This window comes from Podarcis pityusensis (genome assembly GCF_964106645.2).
Source record: "Podarcis pityusensis genome assembly, chromosome: 13".
NCBI lineage: Eukaryota > Metazoa > Chordata > Lepidosauria > Squamata > Lacertidae > Podarcis > Podarcis pityusensis.
This window is the reverse complement of record NC_138038.1, coordinates 39,898,541-39,919,201: the sequence shown is the minus strand read 5'-3', so window position 1 is coordinate 39,919,201 and position 20,661 is coordinate 39,898,541. Positions and strand designations below refer to the sequence as shown.

General features: G+C 45.0%; 1 protein-coding gene across 3 annotated transcripts; it reads right to left on the bottom strand.

Moving 5' to 3' along the window:
- Positions 1 to 680: 680 nt before the first annotated feature.
- Positions 681 to 20,594, bottom strand: LOC308461256 (uncharacterized protein; the record flags this gene model as incomplete). Of its 3 annotated transcripts, XR_013978853.1 has the most annotated exons (21): positions 681 to 1,510; positions 1,681 to 2,145; positions 4,837 to 4,887; positions 5,002 to 5,143; positions 5,317 to 5,439; positions 6,415 to 6,659; positions 7,004 to 7,227; positions 9,750 to 9,814; positions 11,154 to 11,228; positions 11,587 to 11,693; positions 12,241 to 12,276; positions 12,378 to 12,507; positions 13,033 to 13,161; positions 13,568 to 13,821; positions 14,306 to 14,529; positions 14,914 to 14,978; positions 15,649 to 15,798; positions 15,912 to 16,164; positions 17,852 to 17,963; positions 18,315 to 18,587; positions 20,177 to 20,594. XR_013978853.1 is itself a non-coding variant. In XM_080978005.1 (20 exons), the coding sequence occupies 20 exons, from the start codon at positions 20,592 to 20,594 to the stop codon at positions 1,865 to 1,867; spliced, it is 3,357 nt and encodes a 1,118-aa protein (XP_080834131.1). In that variant the 3' UTR covers positions 681 to 1,864. The 3 variants fall into 3 exon arrangements, 2 of the variants coding, with proteins under 2 accessions (XP_080834131.1, XP_080834132.1); XM_080978005.1 differs by having other exon boundaries at positions 681 to 2,145; XM_080978006.1 differs by having other exon boundaries at positions 681 to 2,145; positions 17,852 to 17,960.
- Positions 20,595 to 20,661: the final 67 nt, after the last annotated feature.

Genomic DNA, 20,661 nt, shown 5'->3' with positions numbered 1-20,661 from the left:
TTTTATGGGTATTGAAATTTACACATGCTTGGCTATTCCAGGAATTGTATCTCTTCTGGATCTAGGAATTAGAAGGAGGTTGAGGCATACAACCTACCGCCCCCCCCCCCAAACTTATAACAGTTATGTAGCAGGATCTCTGTCTCAGCTGGCTGGTTCCTGTCTTGGCTGGTCTGGATCAGGATTGTCCGTGTAAATTGGCCATCATGACTCAGCCAAAGCTGAGTTTTTCCAATGCTCTAACCCAGGGGTCAGCAACCTTTTCCAGCCATGGGCCGGTCCACTGTCCTTCAGACCATGTGGGGGGCCGGACTATATTTTGAAAATAAAAATAAAAATGAATGAATTTCTATGCTCCACAAATAACCCAGAGATGCATTTTAAATAAAAGGACCATGGGCCGGATTGAGAAGGTGATTGGGCCTTAGGTTGCCTACCCCTGGGTTAGGGTGTTCCAAAGGGGTGTTCTAAGGGTTAGGGACAGGCCAAACAAACCGTTTGCTTAATGCCCTGACCATGTAGTAAAGGAAAAGACAGCTTTTAGGTAACCTGGTCTGCAGTTGTTTAGAGCTTTGCATGTAAGTAGCAAGACCTTAACATAGGCTCAGTAGCTAATAGGTGGACTCCACAGATCTTTTAGCATGTGTGTGATTTGTTCCTGATGAGGAAAGGGTACTCATTAAAATAAATGGATTTAATTATTCTTCATTGACACTAGACAGTGGTATGATGCATTTTCTATTTGACTGTCAGCTAATTTAATAAGAAATTCATTACAGAAACAGGAAAGTCCAGCTGCAAAAATAAGTCACAAAACTAATTTATTTGCAAGTGATAGTTTAGTATTTTCAACACAGCAACACCTACACCCTTTGAACCAGGAAAGCAATTCATCAGCGGCGTATGGGTGCCTGTTCTGGTGCACACACCCTGTGCCTGGGGGCAGGGTGAGTCACCCCATGGGGGCAGGGCAAGCTGTTCATGGGGCGGGGTGACCTGGGGCAGGGGCACACTGCGTGGAACCTCCATGGGGTCCACCCACCACCTCCAGCAGGCAGATGCAAGCCCCACGGTGCTGTTTTGGGCAGCACGGAGCCTGCAGGCACCCGAGCCACTGTGGCAGTCCTAGTGCCCTGCTGCCTCTGGGGTCACCGCTCCATTGTCTGAAGTAAAATGTACAAGGAGGAGGATAATGAAACCTTGAGAAGGGTTGGGCAGCAGCTGCAAGAGACTCCGCAACTCAACTTTGTGCTGATGGATGGTGGCCAGTGAGGGCTGCGGTTGTGGTGTGAAGTTGTTGTTGTTGTCATTGTCCTCCTCCTCCTCCTCATCCTTGGAGCGATGGAAGCTCACGAGACCCAACCGTAGCTCAGCTGTGGAGGCATTCAGTCTCACTCTCTCTTCCTCACACAGTAGTTCTAAGGAGAATGAGCTGACAGTGGAGTGTCGCACAACCCCAACCATCCAGTGTCCACTCCCAATGACATCAGCACCAACAAAGCTGAAGGCCCTAATGAGAGTGAGGGGAGAGTGGGTGAGAGAAATAAAGCTGATCATAGGGAGCGGGGGTGTTACAGCTCCATGTGAGAGTGCCTCTCAGTCTACAGCAGAACGTCATAGAGAGGTGGGGATGAGAATGGTATCTGGGCAACTGCCTAAGGGAGCAAAGGGGTGACATACTTGACAGAGTAGAGAACAGCCTCCTCTAATCACACTCCAGTTCTTATGGGAATATTGGAGGGTATGCATGTAAGTGCTTGGGAAAATACATGGTACAGCTTTGTCTTCAGGAGTCCCCTAGCAATAAGGAGGTGGATTTCTGGTGCCTTGAAAAGGGTCTTGTCTTCTGCCTTCCCTTGGGGCCTCATTGCCCTTCCAGGTCTTTCACGAGATGTGGATTTTTGGCCTTCAGTGCCTCATACAGCTTATTCTTGCACTGGAGGTCCCAGCTTGGCACAAGCTTGTAGAGCTCTCGCATCTTGTCTGGGTTAGTTTCCTGGGCAATGATTTTTTGGTATTGCTCCTCACTGAGGACGACGGCATGCAAACTATCCAGCACCGGTTCCACTGGGATGGTCCGTTGGATTAGCACCTCCCTGTGCTGCTCAATGAAGTGCACTTTGGAAGAGTTTGGAAACTGCAGCCCTACCGGGAAAGAGAGAAAGAATGGAAATCTTTCTACAGGTTCACACTGCAGGCTTAAGACTGGTTCCCCAACTCATTCCTTCTTCCCCCATGCCCTGGGAATTGTAGTTCCATGAGGGGAGGGATTGTGAACAGAGCATTCCTAGTAGCTCACCTGCCTAAAATTCCCAGAATTCATTGGGCAAAGCCATAACTGTTGAAGAAGTATAAAACTGAAATAAGTGAGAGCTGTTGGAAGGGAGCCAAGGCTGGGGCCAGCCCTACGATTAGGGAGAGTGAGGTGGCATCATAATTTGGGGTATCATAAACGACAGCAAATTGTCAGGCAATTAATTCATTACTATTTCACATAGTATTATATTTAGCTTTATCTTTTCTTACTTTAAAGCCCAGGAATTGATAGAGGGTGGGACTGAATGACACATGGAATCCCTCCAAACTCTACAAATTCTATGCTTCTATTATTGTTGTTATCATTACTGAACCCAGCTTTCTTCCACAGAGGCAATTTTCCTCACTATCCAAATTCCACTATCCCCATATGGCCTAGGACCCTCATACTTATGGGACCTCCTCTCCTGGTATGCCTCGCGGAGGACCTTACAGTCCACAAACAATAACACCTTGGAGGTCCTGGGCCTCAAGGAGGTTAGACTGGCCTTCTCAGCCCTGGCCCCAGCCTGGTGGAACGCTATGTCGCAAGAGACCAGGGCCTTGCGGCACTTGACATCTTTCTGCAGGGTCTGCAAGATGGAGTTGTTCCTCCAGACCTTTGGTCTGGGCCCAGTCTGACCCCCCTCTTTTTACAAGACCCTGCATGTAAGTGACCTCTCTCACTCCTCCAGCCGGGTCATATAAGACCAGTACAAATAACTGGGCCTGGTGAGCACTTAATGTTCCCAACCCCTTTGACCTTATGTTTTAATGTATTATATACTTTGATGTTAGCCACCCTGAGCCCAGTCCTGGACGGGGAGGGCTGGATATAAATAAAATTGATGATGATGATGATGATGATGATGATGCCATGAAAACCTTATCCACAAGGCCTCTGTCCTTGGAAGAAGACAAAGTTATGGAACGTTGTCTCACAGATTTATGAATTATGCTTACAGTATCACTTCATAACAAATGACAATAAGAGTAAGTAACAGTTCATATTTTAAGAACTGCCACTCACTTTAAAATTGAGAAGTTCACACTGTAAAACTTAGAGTGAGGAGATCAATGTCAGCAAAAGCTGTTCTGCTTGCCGGATGGAACAATTCTCTTAGTTTCCCTCTGAACTGTGTTCTGCGGATTATTGTGACCCTCCAGAGAGGACTTGAGGGAGAGTGACAAGGTGGATATTGAGGAGAAAGTCCCATTGCATTAGTGGGAGCCCTTCTGATGCCATGTCAGGTTAGTTGCATCTGGGTAAAAAATGTTCTTAAAAACCTAGGTGAGTTGAAAGATCTTCATCTGGCACCAAACAAAACAATAAGCCCAGACAACCTTGTCTAAGAAGGCTGTTGAATAAAGTTACAGTGGTACCTTGGTTCTCATACTCAATCCGTTACGGAAGTCGGTTCCAAAACCAAAGCATTCCAAAACAAAAGGTGCACTTTCCCATAGAAAGTAATGCAAAATGGATTAATCCATTCCAGACTTTTAAAAACAACCCCTAAAACAGCAATTTAACATGAATTTTACTATCTAACGAGATCATTGGTCCATAAAATGAAAGCAGTAATCAATGTAAGGTAAGGTAAGGTAAGGTAAAGGGACCCCTGACCATTAGGTCCAGTTGTGACCGACTCTGGGGTTGCGGCGCTCATCTCGCTTCATTGGCCAAGGGAGCTGGCATACAGCTTCCGGGTCATGTGGCCAGCATGACTAAGCCACTTCTGGCGCACCAGAGCAGCGCACGGAAACGCCGTTTACCTTCCCGCCGGAGCGGTACCTAATTATCTACTTGCACTTTGATGTGCTTTCGAACTGCTAGGTTGGCAGGAGCAGGGATCGGGCAATGGGAGCTCACCCCATCACGGGGATTCGAACCGCTGACCTTCTGATTGGCAAGTCCTAGGCTCTGTGGTTTAACCCACAGTGCCACCCACGTCCCTAATAATCAATGTACTGTACTATATAAAAAGTAAGACAGTATTGTAGATGATAAAAAAAAAAATTCTTACCTGCACTGATGATAGCCATTGTTTGGATGGGGGGCTTTTATCCATTTCTGCAGTCACACAGTCAATCAATCAATCAATCAATCAATCAATCAATCATTCAGTAGCTGAATTGGGTTCCACACAGTCACAAAAACAAATTAACCGGAAAAGCCTCAAAAACCAAAATGCAAAATAAATAGCAGAAACAAAAGTGCCAAACTTAATCCATTCCGAAAGTCCGTTTAACTTCCAAAATGTTTGAAAACCTAGGCGCAGCTTCTGATTGGTGCAGGCACCCCAGAAACAATAGCCGACAGCCGCATCAGATGTTCGGTTTCCGAAAATTGTTCGAAAACCAGAACACTTACTTCCGGGTTTTTGGCATTTGAGAACCTAGGCATTTGAGAACCAAGGTACCACTGTACAAAAGTTATTTTTCACTTTTGTGCAGTGTATGTTCTACTGTGTCACCAGCACTTCCTATTGGGAGGAAGATAAGATACAAGTACAATGAAAGAAACAATTAAAACCTGCTGACCTTGGGCTGGGTGTATAATAGGAGAACCCATCTGCCCTGAAGTTAACTCATCTGAAAATCAAGAAGAAAAAGTCAGTCAAAGAGGGAATGTGACCCGTGGTCCTTTTCCATCCTGCCTCCCAAAATATGACTCAACCTCACGATCATCCCTTGTTCAAAACTCACTTTTTTTTAAATGGGCCTTCCAAACAACTTCAGTCGTGCCCTTCTTCATCAGGTAGAAGTTGAACTTCTCTTGCATTTGTTCAGCAGACAGTTCTACGTACTGCTGCAGTTTCTCTGCATCCAGGTATTGAAGATGCAGTTCCTGTGGGAAAGAATGAAACCTCTGTAGGTGTGAATCTGGTTTGGCCCAACCCACCATTCCAAGGGAGTCAGATTAAAGGGTGTAGAAGGATCCTCGTTGAATTTCTCCCATTCTCAGACTTCACAGTCTTGGTTCTGCCCCATCAAAAAACCACCATCATCTTCATGTCTCACCTCAGGATTCACTGTGACATCCTCTGGAGTACTAAGAGAGACCTGAGAGCCAATCATCAGAGGTTTCAGGGTCACAGGGGGTTTCTCTATTCTCTTTGAATTTACTTCACGCTTATCGACCGCCTGGGAAGGGTAAAGAAAGTCACTTTTGACATACGCAGAGAGGGACCAAAATTTTTGGAAGACTAGATGCCTACAACATTCTTGGCATTGTAGCACCAGCTAAGTCAGGAATGGGGAACCTGGTGTCCTCCAGATGTTGTTGGACTCATATCCTCCCCAACAAGCATGGGCCAAGGATGATGGGTTTCATAATTCAAGCACATCTGCAGAGACATAGATTCTCCATATGCAATATAAAGAAAATTAAACCACTATGGCAATAGAAACTAAAATGTGGAGTGGAGATTTCCTGGCCTCATGAGGAACTGAAGGAAGCCAAGGCTTTTGGACTGGGCAGCCTGAACGATGAAGTGGCCAAGAGGTACCATGAATCCTGGGTCCACCTGCATCTTCTCTTGATGAGACCATGCAGGAAACCACAGAAGCCATGAAACTTCATTATTTGAATGAAGCATAAGAAGACATTTTAAGGAAAAATTTAAATTGAGAAGGCAATATGATAGTGTGCTTTATCTCCCATGTGTCAACACTGCAAATCAGAAAAAATGTGTTTCCTCAGGAGTTATCTGAGAAAGCTCGTAACTACCAAGCTGATTCCTTAATGAACGAAGCAGTATTTGTTCATTGCTGAATACGTTTACTCTGAAGGAAGTGTTACTGATTTCAATGAAGGCTTCCAGGAGAATGTGCTTAGGATTTCACAAGTCAGTGACAACCCGTTTGTTTAGAGAACCAGACAGGCTGTGTAACAAATGAAAAGGGCATATTTCAATATTGGAAAAATCACTTTAAACCAACAGTGCTGGTAGGAAGCTAAGTAACCCAGCATTGGGCAACTTGTTAATCTTCTCTCTACTGGCATGTTGATGTTGGGTAGAAGAGATCAAGTCCAACAATTGTGCATAGTCGGGGTTAATATGATCAAGCAAATGATCCAGGCAATCGGGAATACCAGAGATGGAGATTCCTGGTTACCTTTATTATCGAAGGGTCATTGGGCAGAAGGTACAGGTGAAATGTTGGCGTTTCCAGCTGAAGCCTATGATAGAGCAGTACAACAGTGTTGATCTTTTGCTTAAACCACTTTTTGAAAACGACTCCAAGGGAAGAGAACTTGGGGTTTTCCAACACAGCATGGTGAGGCTCCACTCTGTCTGGCTTCTCCAGCCTCATCTCCCCTTCAACAAAATGTGCAATGTAGACATGGGAACTATCTTCACCTGAAAAGACAAACATGTTAGCAGTGGGAAAGTGACAAAAATATCATCACTTAACCCTCCCTATTTCATGCAAGTATTCATTTTCTCATTGTAATTTAAGAGGTTTATAACATCATTTCACAGGACAATATGCTTGCATGGCAGCTTAAAACAGAATGCAAATCACAGAAAATAATAAAACAGCACAGTTGGAACATTTTGAAAAATTGAAACAAATCACAAAAGTCTGGTATGCCAGCACTCCTGACCTCTAGAACCCACCCATAGCATTCTGGAAACATCAATGGACATTTAGGACTCCTCCTATTATGGTTATAATGCTGGAAACGTCTCCCCTGACATACCTTCAAGGCACAAGAAGTGAGGGATGCAAATGGATGCCACAGCCTCTGCTGCATCCACCTTAAAGTTGAACAGAGGGCCAGCAACATGCAACTCCTCAGTGTTCTGTTCTTCCAGGAGCTTCGGCCATGAATCAAAGTAGTATGTTAAGGTCACAGCTTCTTTCACTTCACATATGAGACCAGTATCATCGCAATGGAAGGAGCCAGCCTCAGTCGAGCACACTCTGAATGGCACAAAGAGAAAGATGAAAAGGAAAAGGGGACCCCACTCGGTGTACCTTGGGATCTCAAATTTCAGCAGCTCCCTGAGCAATGCCAAAATTCAGCACCTTACCCATGCCTCTCGCACTCCATTCTGAATAATAGTTGTGACATCTCCTGCAGAGACCCTCAGGCTGCACACCCAGTGCAGCTGAACTGGCCGTGCTCCCCTAATTTTGCCTTTGAATAGCTGACATTTGGGTTAAAATAAAAAAATTCCTTCCAGTAGCACCTTAAAGACCAACTAAGTTAGTTCTTGGTATGAGCTTTCGTGTGCATGCACACTTCTTCAGATATTCTTCAGAAGAAGTGTGCATGCACACGAAAGCTCATACCAAGAACTAACTTAGTTGGTCTTTAAGGTGCTACTGGAAGGAATTTTTTTATTTTGACTATGGCAGACCAACACGGCTACCTATCTGTAACTGACATTTGGGTTGTTGAACCAAACTGTGGGAATGTTGAGGGTGGCAAGAGAGGGTATATTGATTATTAATATCCTAACTTGCGCTAGCAAGTTTCTTTATTTAGCAAAGTGCATTCCCCTTCTTACGCAGCAGAAACTGGTTGCAGACTTGTGTGAGTCTCTTAAGACTATAGGCAATTCAATCTGGCTTGTCCAGATTGAGATGTATTCTATTATTCCTGGTAAGACCCCTTTAGGTAAAGGTAAAGGACCCCTGACAGTTAAGTCCAGTCAAAGACGACTCTGGGGTTGCGGTGTTCATCTTGCTTTACTGGCCGAGAGAGCCGGCATTTGTCCGCAGACAGTTTTTCTGGGTCATGTGGCCAGCATGACTAAACCGCTTTTGGCAAAACCAGAGCGGCGCACGGAAATTCCATTTACCTTCCCGCACTTTGACCTGCTAGGTTGACTGATTAAAGACCCCTTTAATCCCTCCTAAAAGAATAAAGACACTGCAGTCTTATTCATAAGTGCTAAAAAGTTGTTTACTTACATTCAAAGAGAACACTGTGTGAATCCTGAAGGCAGGCTTAAGGCTTAAAGTTACAAGTATGTACGTACAATGTGAATTTACCCCATATCGGGGAATAACCCAGTGCTGGCTGAGAGCCAGCAGTGTAGTCCAAGCTGGAAGCAGGTCGAAGGTGAAAGGTGAAAGAGAGAGGACAGGTGCATGACTTGGCCTCTTATCAGGTCTGGTAAGGTCACAACCACCTGCTAGTCACATGCAAGAGGAAGGATGCTCCAGCCAAGTGCAACAGGAAGTTCAGCTGGCTGGACCCAACATTCCCCTGCATGTCCACTCTAGCAAAACAGGCAATGTTGTACTTGACTGCTCTGGTGGATTACATCCCACAAAAACTAGTAGAGAAGAACAAGATAAATTGATTTTGGGGCAATGGCAATAATGCCAAGGAAGGGACAGGGACAAGAGGAGCTGAAATGACTCCCTTGCTTCAAGAAACTCATTGGGTTATCTTGGGCCAGTCACTGCCTCTTAGCCTAAAGTACGGTACCTCACAGAGTTGTGAGGGGAAAATGGAGAGGGGAAAACCATGCATGCCAACTTGAACTCCTTGGGAGAAAGGTGGAATATTTTTAAGGAAGAGAAACATCAATTCCTCCAAAAATCCAGACTCCAGATTTTTCACCTTTCTCAAACTCTGCATCCTTCTTTTGATGCTACTCCAACCTGAAAAGGGGGTGGGATATATACAACTGGAAGTTAGCAACAGCAGTGCTTCAATGTAATGTTTTTTTCCAGCTCTGCTCCATGGAACCAAGTAATTCCTCAGTGAAGACATCAGGAATGGTGGTTAAGCTTCCTTCAGAGAGAATTTGTCCACCACAACTGACCATTCACTGCAATATGCAGATCACAGATGTACTCTGCATAAATTTTACCGAGAACCACCATATGTGGTGACTGTGAGACCCACAGAAACCAGATGTGCTCTGTTGGACAATTCAAAGTAGAAACCACTCCCTGAGGGGAGAATGTTTCAAAAGGTCTGAGAGAGACAGAGATGTGACTGCATGGAATTGGCAGAAATGACTGGCAGAATCCGAGACCAGGGAGAAGAGTCGGTGAAAGAAGACTGGGAGAAATTAAAAGACTATTTACAGAAATATTGTAAAATTAATGAATGTTAGAAGGATGTTGGATAGAAACTAAGCGGTTTCCAGCTGTAATGCTTTAAGAGAAATGAAAAAAAAAAAGGTTTCACAAATGGGTAAAAGTTTAATGGTAAGGATTTGCTGAACTAACAAATCGAACTGGAATACAAAGAAGGGAGGTATGAGGAGGTCCGAGGAAATAAGTGTACGGAACTTATGTTACTGAAAATTAATGTGTGTTTTTAACTGTTTTGTATTTTGTATTTTGTATGTTTATTTTTCTTTTTTTGTTATATCTTAAAAACTTTCAATAAATATCTTTTAAAAAAAGAGAGAGAGAGAGAGATAGAGATGATAGAGATGATAGAGATAGAGAGATAGTGAGAGAGAGAGATCACACACCTGTAAGCTTCATGGCCCCTTTCTGAGTCCCAAATCACCTCTGGTTTTATTTTTTCTGGAAGATCCTATAATGAAACCATAATCATTCATGTAGATGCCAGAATCCATATCCCATCTGGAAACGGGGCGTTATTGTCTGTTCCTAAGAGCCTTGAGACCACACCCTTCTAAAACAGATGTGACACAGGAAGATTCCACACTAAACCGGAATCACAGCATTAGAGTTCTGCAGTAGTGCAATGATCTTTTTAGATGGAAAGTGTTTAAGCACTGGAAAATATGGGACAATTTGAAATGTGACATCAACTGGACCGCCCGTAAGATAAGAGCGAGGCAAGATGATTCCCAACTAAATGGAAACACAGTGTGCTAAGTGTGCATTGCAATGACTCTCACCATGAGTTATTAGCACAAGGAAACAGCTGTTTAGATGCAGCCTTATTTCCTGCTACCAGACTCTAGCTTTGAATAACAAATATGTAAATAATTACCTAAGATGGGATAGTTGCTAACCTTAGGGGACTAGAAATTTAAATTCAGTGGCTTCATGTTAAAAATATCTTTGTGTATCTGTCAGGGCTGCCTCAAGTCTCAGCTCACAAAAGACCAACGCCTTTCTTTTCTTATATACAAAAGTGTTTATTGCAGTTCATTGTTTGCTTCAGATCCGAGGCGCGCAGCCCTACGTCTGCTAGGCTTAGACCGCTGAAGTCCCTTCTGAATCTGTCCCTGCCCTGCACCAGTTTAAGAGGCTTGCGCTGCTCCACCTCTTTCTCTCTTTCCTTTTCCGCAGGGTCTTTCTGCCCGCTGGGGTTTCGCCCCTCCTGGATTCCTCCGACGCGGAATCAGACTGCTCTTGCCCCCTCCTGCGGGCTTTGGGACTGGCCCCTCCTCCGGGCTCCCTGTACTTCCGCGCGCCTCTACATTTGAACTTGGCGCGCGCCCCCAACCTCTAACTTTCCTTTTGACAGCTACGCTACTCCCTTCACTACTCCCCTCCCCTTCCGGGAGGGTGGCTTGCTCCGACCTCCCTCCTTTTTCTACTGCCGGAGCCGCCTCCCCTGATACACTGGAACCTCCACCCCCTTCGCTGCACTCTGGCGGGGAGGCTGGTCCTGACGCCCAGCTGCCACTTTGGGATCCCCCGCTGGCCCCCTGCTCCTGACAAGTCCCCCCTGGGGCTCCCCTGGCCCTGACCACCGGCGCCCCCTTCTGGGAATCCTCTGATTCGCTGGAAAGACTCATGGAATCTCTAGAGTCATTGTCATCCTCTTCCTCGCTGTCCTGGGATTCATCCCCATCGCTCTCCATCTCCTGCCTACCCTGTGCCTCTGTCCCTGAACCCCTGACAGTATCTTATTCCTGTGGGCGGGAAATGCACATCAAGACAGGTCAGCCTCTTACCTCACTGGGACACCGGCCACACGGCACACTTTCCCCAGAACCTGCTGAGTTCTCCATCTTCATGCTTCCTTCCCTCTGTAAATATGAGCAAAGCAAGATGATTCCCAACTAAATGTAAGCACAGCAAGGCAAGAAGATTCCACATGAAATTGGAATCACATAATTACAATTGCGCAGAAATGCAATGCTTTGTTTTTTATTATTTTTTTAAGCACTAGGAGCAACCTGTTTGGAAACAGCCTTGTGGCTCAATACCAGCAATTAGTGCCGACTAGCAAGATGATTAATTAATGTACAAAAATACCTAAAGAGGGACAAGGGCTTTTTACAGTGCACAAGAAATTCAAATTCAGAACCTTTCTGTTAGAAGTGCCAATATAGGCTTCATTATCATGGGTGGTCAATGCAAATGAGAAGAATGCCCACCCTTTACCTCACTGAGACACCAGTTGCTTGTGATAATCTCCCCAGAACCTACTGGGTTCTCCATCTTCATGCTTCTTTGTTCCCCTTCATATAAAGGGGATTCTGAGTGTGGTGCTGTAAAAGAATGACAATTATTTGCCTGCTATGACTTTTGGAAGTTGGTTTGCAGGGTGAACACATAAAAATACAGTATTTCTTAAGAACCCATAGGATGTGAAGAGTAGTGCCTTGTGTGAGGCCAAAATTCCCTCACCTCTCTCTTTCCATACTACTCAATTCACTATGTTATAGTTGCAAAGCCCTGCAGTACCCTCTAGGAACCAGTCTCACTGCCCAAAATTCGCCTCTGGTGTGGATTGTGGCTAATGCCATGTTTCTGTCTCAGGGTTGGCCCAATACATTTTTCTACCTGAGTCAAACCAGAAAATACCCCCTATGTAACCTGATTAAGACACTGAACAGAAACCAGGTGATCACTACTACCCACTATGATCTTAGAAACATCCTCTTAATCCTTAAAAAAAAAGAGAGTATTTCTTCAGTGTTGTTGAGAGCACATTGAGCAGCAGGTTGGCCTTGGTGACTTCCAAAGTCTGTTCCAACCCCAAAAGCTCAGCCTTGGTCAACCTCGTGGTAGAGCCATCTCATCTCTCCTACTGACCTTGTTCTGGATGTGGGCCTGAAAACTTCAGCTCCTCTGAAAGAGACCAGGAAAGAGGCAGTCAGATGGGATGTCCTTTCCAGCCTGCCTCCTGAGCTATGGCCCAACCTTGTGGTCCTCCCTCAGCCAAAGCTCACCTTGCCTCACATGGGCTTCCCAGACCAGTTCATTCGTGCTCCTCTCTATCAGGTTGAATTTGAGCTTGCCTTGCATGAATTCAGCACTGATTTCGAGGAACTGCTCCTCCATGTATTGAAGCTCCAGTTCCTGTGAAAAAGCTCTGTAGGTGTGAATGTGACTTAACTGATGGACATTTTATCTCCAAATGCTGAGAAGAAGCTGAACTGAACTAGCAGACGTTGCTCTGGGCATAATCACACTCAGACTCTGGGTTTAGGAGATGCAAACAGCCATGGTTGTTTTTGCATCTCAGCAGGAGAGACACCAAAAATGTCTCCTTTACCAAGATGAGGATGAAGAAAAAGGAAGTAGTAAATGACATATCAGTGTAGCACCTGAGAGGACGTCAGCACAGGTTAGGTCAGACAGGACAATCTAGGAAACCGGGAAGTCTCTGTCCTCCTCTGCCTCCCTTTCCCCATGCAGACATATCTGCCTCAAGTGCAAGCTGAGATGCATCCCAACACTTCCGATGTAATTCCCCCACCTCCCCACCATTCAAAAGGGGGTAAACAAAAGACTGAAGGGATCCTGGTTTGCTTCCTCCCATTGTTAAACCTCACAGCCTTGGTTCCCTCCAGACAACCCCTGTAATCATCTCTGGTCTCCTACCTCAGGGCAGACTGTGACGCCATCTAAATTTTGGATGAAGACGCGAGAGCCAATCTTCAAAGGCTTGAGTGCTCCAGAGGGTTTTGGCAGTCTCCTTGAAGGCCACATTTCCTCAAATTTATAGACATTCTGGGAACGGCAAACATGGTCACTTTGGAGACATGAAAGGAAGACACCAAATCTATGGAACACAGGATCCCTTTGCTTACTCCTGGATCTCGGATAGAGAGAGATCCAAAAGAGATGTCTCCTCTCCCAAGGATGGCATGGAGAAGAAGGAAGTAGAGGTCAGCAACCCAAAGAATTTCACTCTAGCCTGAAGGAAGGTCAGCAAAGGTTAAAGGACAGTCTAGGAAAACTTAGAGAGTCCTCTCTCTAACTACTTTCACCCATGCAGCTACACCAGCCTTCAGCACATACTGAGTTGCATCCCAGCACTTCCAACAGAACAGACATTCAATAGTATCATTGTTTTCATAATCAAAATCAGACTAATAATCTAGCCTGCCAATCAGAGTTGGAGATTCTTAGTTACCTTTCTTAGGGAAGAGTCATTGGGTAGGAGGTACAGGTGGAATTTTGGGACTGAGATTTCCAGCTCCTGATAGAGCAGCGCCATGGCGTGGACCATTATCTTTTGCTTAAACAATGCCTTTTTGAAGATGACCCCACAGGTATAGAAGCGGGGGGCTTTCAATACAGCATGATACGGCTGCACGCGATCTGGCTTCTTCAGTCTCATCTTTCCTTCAACAAAATGTGCTATGTAGACATGGGAACTGTCTTTCCCTGAAAAGAAACACAAGGGAAACATGGGCAAACAGTTCACTATACTGTAGATTTGAGTTTGGGTGAGAAAACTCACCCCTTCTCCCTTCCTGTTTAATGCAAGTCAAGCCATTGGCCTGATCCAGGAGACCCATTCTATGTTCTTAAGTGTTTCTTTTGTTATTATAATCTAGAGGTGTTTTTAAAAGCCCACATTGCAGAGCAATGTCCTCCCAAAGCAAGTTACAGTACAAAATACAGTATACAGTAAGTCCTACAGTACAAAATATAGTAAGTTAAAGAAAAAAGCAGAATTCTTGCAAAAAGATAGAATTCTTGCAAAATCAAAAGAAGCTGCAAAAGGCAGATAAAGCATTGTGATCCAGTGAACTAGCCCAGAGCATTATTCAGCCATTAAGGAATGTACATGATAGACAAAAGGAAGAATCTTAAACAGGAATGAATATTACCACTCTATTCCTGGAAGCTTTTCTTCCTACCATACCTGTAAGACACAAGAAGTGAGGGAAGTGGACTTCTGCCACAGCTTCTTCTGGATCCGCTCGGATGTTGAGCAAAGGACCAGCAACAGCCAGCTCTATCATTTGCCATTCATGCAGGTGTTGAGGCCATGAATCAAAGTGGTATGTGATGGTCACAGCTCCCCTTACCTTAAATATAAGGTCAGTACAACAACAAAGGAAGGAGCCAGCCTCAGTGAAGCAAAATCTGAAGGCGAGAAAGACAAAAGTGGTTGAAAGAGATTGATGCAGCTTCCTCTACTGTTATGGCTGATACTCTTATAAGCGATTTGTGGGTCATGTCAAATGTTCTTTCTTGATAATAATGATCATTAGCAGTATTTCAGTCCAGCATTGACTGGAATTTTGGTACTTAACTTTTGGCTCTTCATCTGATACTGTGCTGTGGCATGGGCGTAGCCAGGATTTATGTTAGCGGGTACATGCTTTATGTCCACTACTCATCTTCCACAGCGATGTGCACCCACAGGGGCAAGCAGAGTATGCCTTAGAGAGCACCGCAATGTGGGAGCATCACCATATCCATATGCAATGCAGAAAACATTCTCTGATGGTAGGAAGTACTACTCACCTGTAAGTTTCATGGCTCATTTGTGAATCCCAAACTTTCTCTGGTCTTATCTTTCCTGGAAGCTCCTATAACAAAGAATAAAGGGTCCAAATTGATACCATATTCCTCCTCCCATCTGAAAATAGAAACACCCACTATGACCACACCAAGGATCCCTTCTTGAGCTCCACCCCACAGCTCCACATTGCTAAAAGCTCTTTATACCTGCTGCATTCTGTATTCATTTTTAGTATAGTAGTTGGACCTGTGCTGAATTCTGAAATACTGTGTGAACTGCTGATCCATTAAAAAAAAACTTTAAAAGAAGATATAATCTTCCAAAATATCTCATTACGGTGATTATAGCATGGCCGCAACCCAAACTTCCATTAACATTTCCTCCCTAAGTACTGATGAGGGGGAAGAAGGGGACACTGTGGGTTGGCACTTGCTGTCCATCCATACCAGATTCTCCCACTCTCCTTTCACCCAGAGAATTATTTCTGGAGACACCTGTGGACATGGCAGTATTGGAAAGTTCTGTACCACAATGCATGCAAATGAAGAAAGATTTAAGCTCCGGGAAACAGGAGGATTGCAATGTAACAAATAGCTGGACCCCCCACAAAATATGAGTGAGGCAAGAAGATTCCAAACTAAACTGAATACACAGTGTCATAAGTGCCAATTGCCCACTTGCCATGGTTTATTAGCACATGGAGCCATCTCTTTTGATGCAGCCAGTACAACCCTTACCTCGCTGGGACACTGGATGCACATGATGCTTTCTCCAGGATCTTCAGAATGCTCCATTTTCTGGTTCCTCGTTTCCTTTCTGAATAGGAGGGATTCAGACTGCAGCACTGACTGGTCAGAAACCTGGACTTTATTTTTAAACCAATATGACTGTTGTGAAAATGAAGAAAGGTGCAAAAAATGACCTTGAGGAATAAGAATGACATGAAGTCAAATCCACCCAGTACTGCAAATAGTAGGATCAGAACAGAAGCTGGACGTACCATTTCTAAACATTCCAGGAACCGACAACAAGCTTGTTCTCCCCTTTCCAGGATTATACTTAGCAATTTTTTGATTTTCTCTTTAGAATCTTTCTCCATTTTGAAAACATCCTTGTATTCTTGTAGTGTGATGACAGAGCAAGAGTGTAGGGTGTGCAAAACGAAGTCTAGGTCCTCTTCAAGAATTTCAATCAACTGTTCTCTTCCCTTGCAGATCATCTCATCACTAAAGAATGCGTATCTTTTCAACGACCTGTGGCAGAAACAGAAGCAGGGGAAGAACTGGAACCTGGTTAGGTGACCAACTTGCAGCCAGTGGACCATCGGTAGCTCTCAGCTGCACACCTTGGGGCCCACCAAGACTTGGGGAACCTTGCCTTCTTTTCTTAGCCTTAAGCTGTGCAATTTCACCATCATAATCAGGTGTGCCAGCAGGTGAAGAGGGAGCTAAAAGCGTACGTGTGAAATGAGCGGAGGGGAAAGTGGTGTGTGCAAGAGAGAGTGGGAATGAGAATTGTGAAGGTGGGTGTGTCTGTGCACATATCTGAGCAAGTGCGCAGCCCCCAACACACTACTCACCTGCACACACAACCCTCAGGGATAAAAAGATTGCCCTGCTGTCCCCTATTCTAGAACAACAACAACAACAACAACAAATTTATACCCTGTCCATCTGGCTGGGTTTTCCCAGCCACTCTGGGCAGCTCCCAAGAGAATATTAAAAACATGATAAAACATCAAACATTAAAAACTTCCCTAAACAGGGCTGCCTTCAGATTTCTTCTAAAAGTCAGATAGTTGTTTACTTCCTTCCTTGACATCTGATGGGAGTCTATGAAATAGACTCCCTCGAATATCCTCCCAGTAACCCCAGTCAGTTCTTATCTTTAGTTCTTATCTTAGCATTATTATCTTTATATGAGCAGGATGGGGGAGGCTGAGAAACTGTCCACACAGTGGCTTTGTTGTAGAGGCAAAATCTAACCCAGACTTCCCTGTTTCACAGCTCACTATATTCCAGCAGCTCTGCACCTTTATGGTTGTGGAGTGAGGACGGCCTGAAAAGTATCTGGCAGCCTGACAGCTTCAGCAGAAAATATGCACTTTGGTTTTACTGCCCAATGGTTGACTTAGAAAGTCATCTGTGGGCAGGAAACGGAAAGGTTCAACATGGTGATTTTAAAAATATTCTTTCTTCCAAGCAGCCTTTTCCTTTAAAAAGCACACACACAATTATTAAATTGGTGCTAAAGCATTTATTTGTTTTAAGCAGAAGAGCTTGCTAAATTACTTACAATGTTTACAGTGGTACTTCGGGTTAAGTACTTAATTCGTTCCAGAGATCCGTTCTTAACCTGAAACTGTTCTTAACCTGAAGCACCACTTTAGCTAATGGGGCCTCCTATATACTTTTCAGATATATACATTTCACTGATTTTACAATCATTTTGACATTTAAAAACTTTACTTCCTTCCCCTTCTTTCTGCCGTTCCTTAAATTTATTTTCAATATTTTCTGCATATCCAGATTAACTTAACTTGCTCATGTATTTATCTTCTTTATATATATACTCTTATGTAGCTGCAGGTTATTACAATAATCCTGCCAGTATTTTTATCTGTTTACAATTTATCTGTAAATATTCAATAAACCATTTCCATTATTTTATATAAAAAAGTTTGTTATCTTGGTTTGTTACTCTTCCGGTAAGTTTCTCCATTTCTGCATATTCTATAAGTTTTTGTATCCATTCTTCCTTTGCTTGGACTTCTTCTTTCCATTTTTGGGCAAGTAACATTCTTGTCATATAATGTTTAAAATTGAAGCATTTTGCATTTGTTTTGCATTGAGAGTGCAGCTTGGTGTAGTGTTAACTGAGAGGGGAAAACACATTGCTAAAATGGTGGCTTCAGTCACTGAAGTAAAGTGTAGAAATTACCCTTTGGTGGCTCTTTCTGATGAAAGCAGCTCCTCCAGACCTTGAATAATTTTTGAAGACAATACTACAGCTGTCCGATGCCTTGAAACATGTGTTTCGGCGGGTTGCTCTGCTGTTAGATATATTGAGAAAATGAGTACACACAAACAGTTTTAGTTAATCAAGCCCATGGCTTAGCTGAAGTTCTGCCAGAACCTTCAGGGCCAGGAGGCATATGCAAGCAGAGGGGAAGGGATAATATTGTTCTGAAGTGATGGCATTGATTTTATAAAATCATTGTGAAACTTGAAGAGATACTGATTTCAGAGTCTTCCCTCCGATTTTGTCCAGAATACATATTCAGAATGCTGCACAGATTTGAGACACATCCAAAGCCCTTCCAAGAAGCTTCCTTTACACCCTGCCCCACTCCTAGAAGAAGACCATCAGACTCAACCAATGTTCTCCCTTCCAAGTTCCTTACCTTTCCCGATGAGACGAAAGAGCCATTCTGGCAAGGGCTCACATTCAATGGCCTTCAGCACCTCTGACACCACCTCCACAGAATAATCCTCAGCACAGTATGTAAGCAGCAATTCTGTGAGCTCCCAAAGATTTGCTTCCTCCAGCAACCCCTTGGGGATACTGACATAGCCTTCCTTGAAGGGGAACACACTGAGTTTATCCTTGAACTTCTTCAGATCTGACTCCTTCAAGGTTTTCAGGGTGACCAGCAGGCATAAATGTGTAATCCTTACTGTTGGAATTATTGGTGTTAGTAGCAGTATTGAACAGAAAAACCCCAGCGTTCCTACATTCCCCTTCCCCTTCTCTTCCTGTTGGAAAACCTTGAATAGGTAGCACTAAGTGGGAAAGGGCCGTGGATCAGTGGTAGATCACATGCATACAAAGGATCCCAGGTTGAATCCCTGGAATCTCCAGATAGGGCTGGGAAATATTCCTGCCTAAAACCTTGGAATGAGCTGGACCAACTGGTCCAATGTGCCCTAAGGCAGCTTTCCATCTTTCTATGATTTCCAATGATTCCAGCAATTCAGCCTGACTCAGAAGACAGAAAAAACTCCAAGGGGGTTAGGAAGGCCTGAAGACTCTATTAATTTACATGCCTCTTCTTAGCTATTTGCAGGCTTCAAACATGAAGGAAAGAAGACTGCATTCCACAAGGAAAAATCTGAACCCCAAATCCAAAGGACCACAAGAAATTCATGTAAACTGTTTCTTTGCTGTTCTCTGCATCCTAAGATGAAGATACCGTACAGTATTTGCAATTTATTAAGCATTGGCAAGGGACACAGGTGGCGCTGTGGGTTAAACCACAGAGCCTAGGACTTGCCGATCAGAAGGTCAGTGGTTCGAATCCTCACGACGGGGTGAGCTCCCATTGCACAGTCCCAGCTCCTGCCAACCAGCAGTTCGAAAGCATGTCAAAGTGCAAGTAGATAAATAGGTACCGCTCCGGTGGGAAGGTAAACGGCGGTTCACCAGAAGCAGCTTAGTCATGCTGGCCACATGACCCGGAAGCTGTACACCGGCTCCCTTGGCCAATAAAGTGAGATGAGCGCCGCAACCCCAGAGTTGGTCACGACTGGACCTAATGGTCAGGGGTCCCTTTACCTTTACCTTTAAGCATTGGCAGTCCTATTGTTGAAAGCTACTGAGAATTACTGCCATCAGCCAAAAGCTTTCTATAGAAAACAGTGCATGTACTAAAAATATCTCAGCTTGATATTTTTTGTTATTTATTGCTGCACTTTGGGGCTAGGCTAATCTAGGAGCAGGGAGTCTCAAGCCCTGTGGCCAAATGGGCTCCTCCAGGCCCCTCCTTCAAGCCCTTGGAATGCTCCCCAGGCCACACCCCTCACTGACCCCGCCTAACCCTCCTGGGGTGTCTCTGCCTTCCTGGAATGGGGCCTTGAGCTCCGATCAGGGCTGGCGCATTCGTGAGGCATGATCCACAGGAGCAGCAGATCCCAATGCAGATCGTTATTCCCCACCTTGTTCCAGATGTTCCTTCTTCCCTGGTGGGGAGCCATTTTTCTGTTTCGCCTCAGGCGCTAAACTCTCTTGGGGCAGCCCTAGCTCCGACAAAGCTTCTTTCTGGTCTAGATGGAGGGCAGAGGGATGTGTGAAAATATTAGCCCACTTTCCGCAGGTAACATTGACACCCGTCATTCTGCTCCCTTTCACTGCTGGCCCTGCTGGAAAAGTTGCCCCACCCCTGGGCGACTACAGCCATGGGAAGGAGCTGTGCTGTCAGTACAAACAGAACCCCGAGGTGTCACCACCACCAGCCGGATGGATCCACCCCTCTCCGGAGATCCTTACTTAGCCTGATGAACACAAAAAGAGAGCCCACCGGGGGCTTGTAGTCCATCGCCTGCAGCACCAGCGCCGTCACCTCCACGGCATAAGCCTCGCCATAGTAGTGGATTAATAGATCCCTGAGCTGCCGAGCATCGGCTTCCCTCAGCAACCTTTTGGGGATTCTTCCGACGCCCTCCTTGACCGGGAATCTGAGCAGTTCGCCCTTGAATTTCCTCCAGTCCTCGTCCCGCACGTCCAGCAAGGTGCCCAGAAGGAGGAGCGCGGCGCAGTGAATCGCCCAAGGCTGCGGCTCCAGAAAGAGCGAGGGACCCGCTTTGGGCAGCCGCGTCGCGGGGAAAATGCTGCCCTCGTCGTCCCCCTTTCTGGGGGGAGCTGTGAAGGAGAGGGCCGGGAGATTGAGGACGATCTTCTTCGACATCGCGCTCCTTCCCCGCCAGCCCCAGCGCAGCAGAAACCACGGCCACCCAAAGACCCAGATCTGGAGA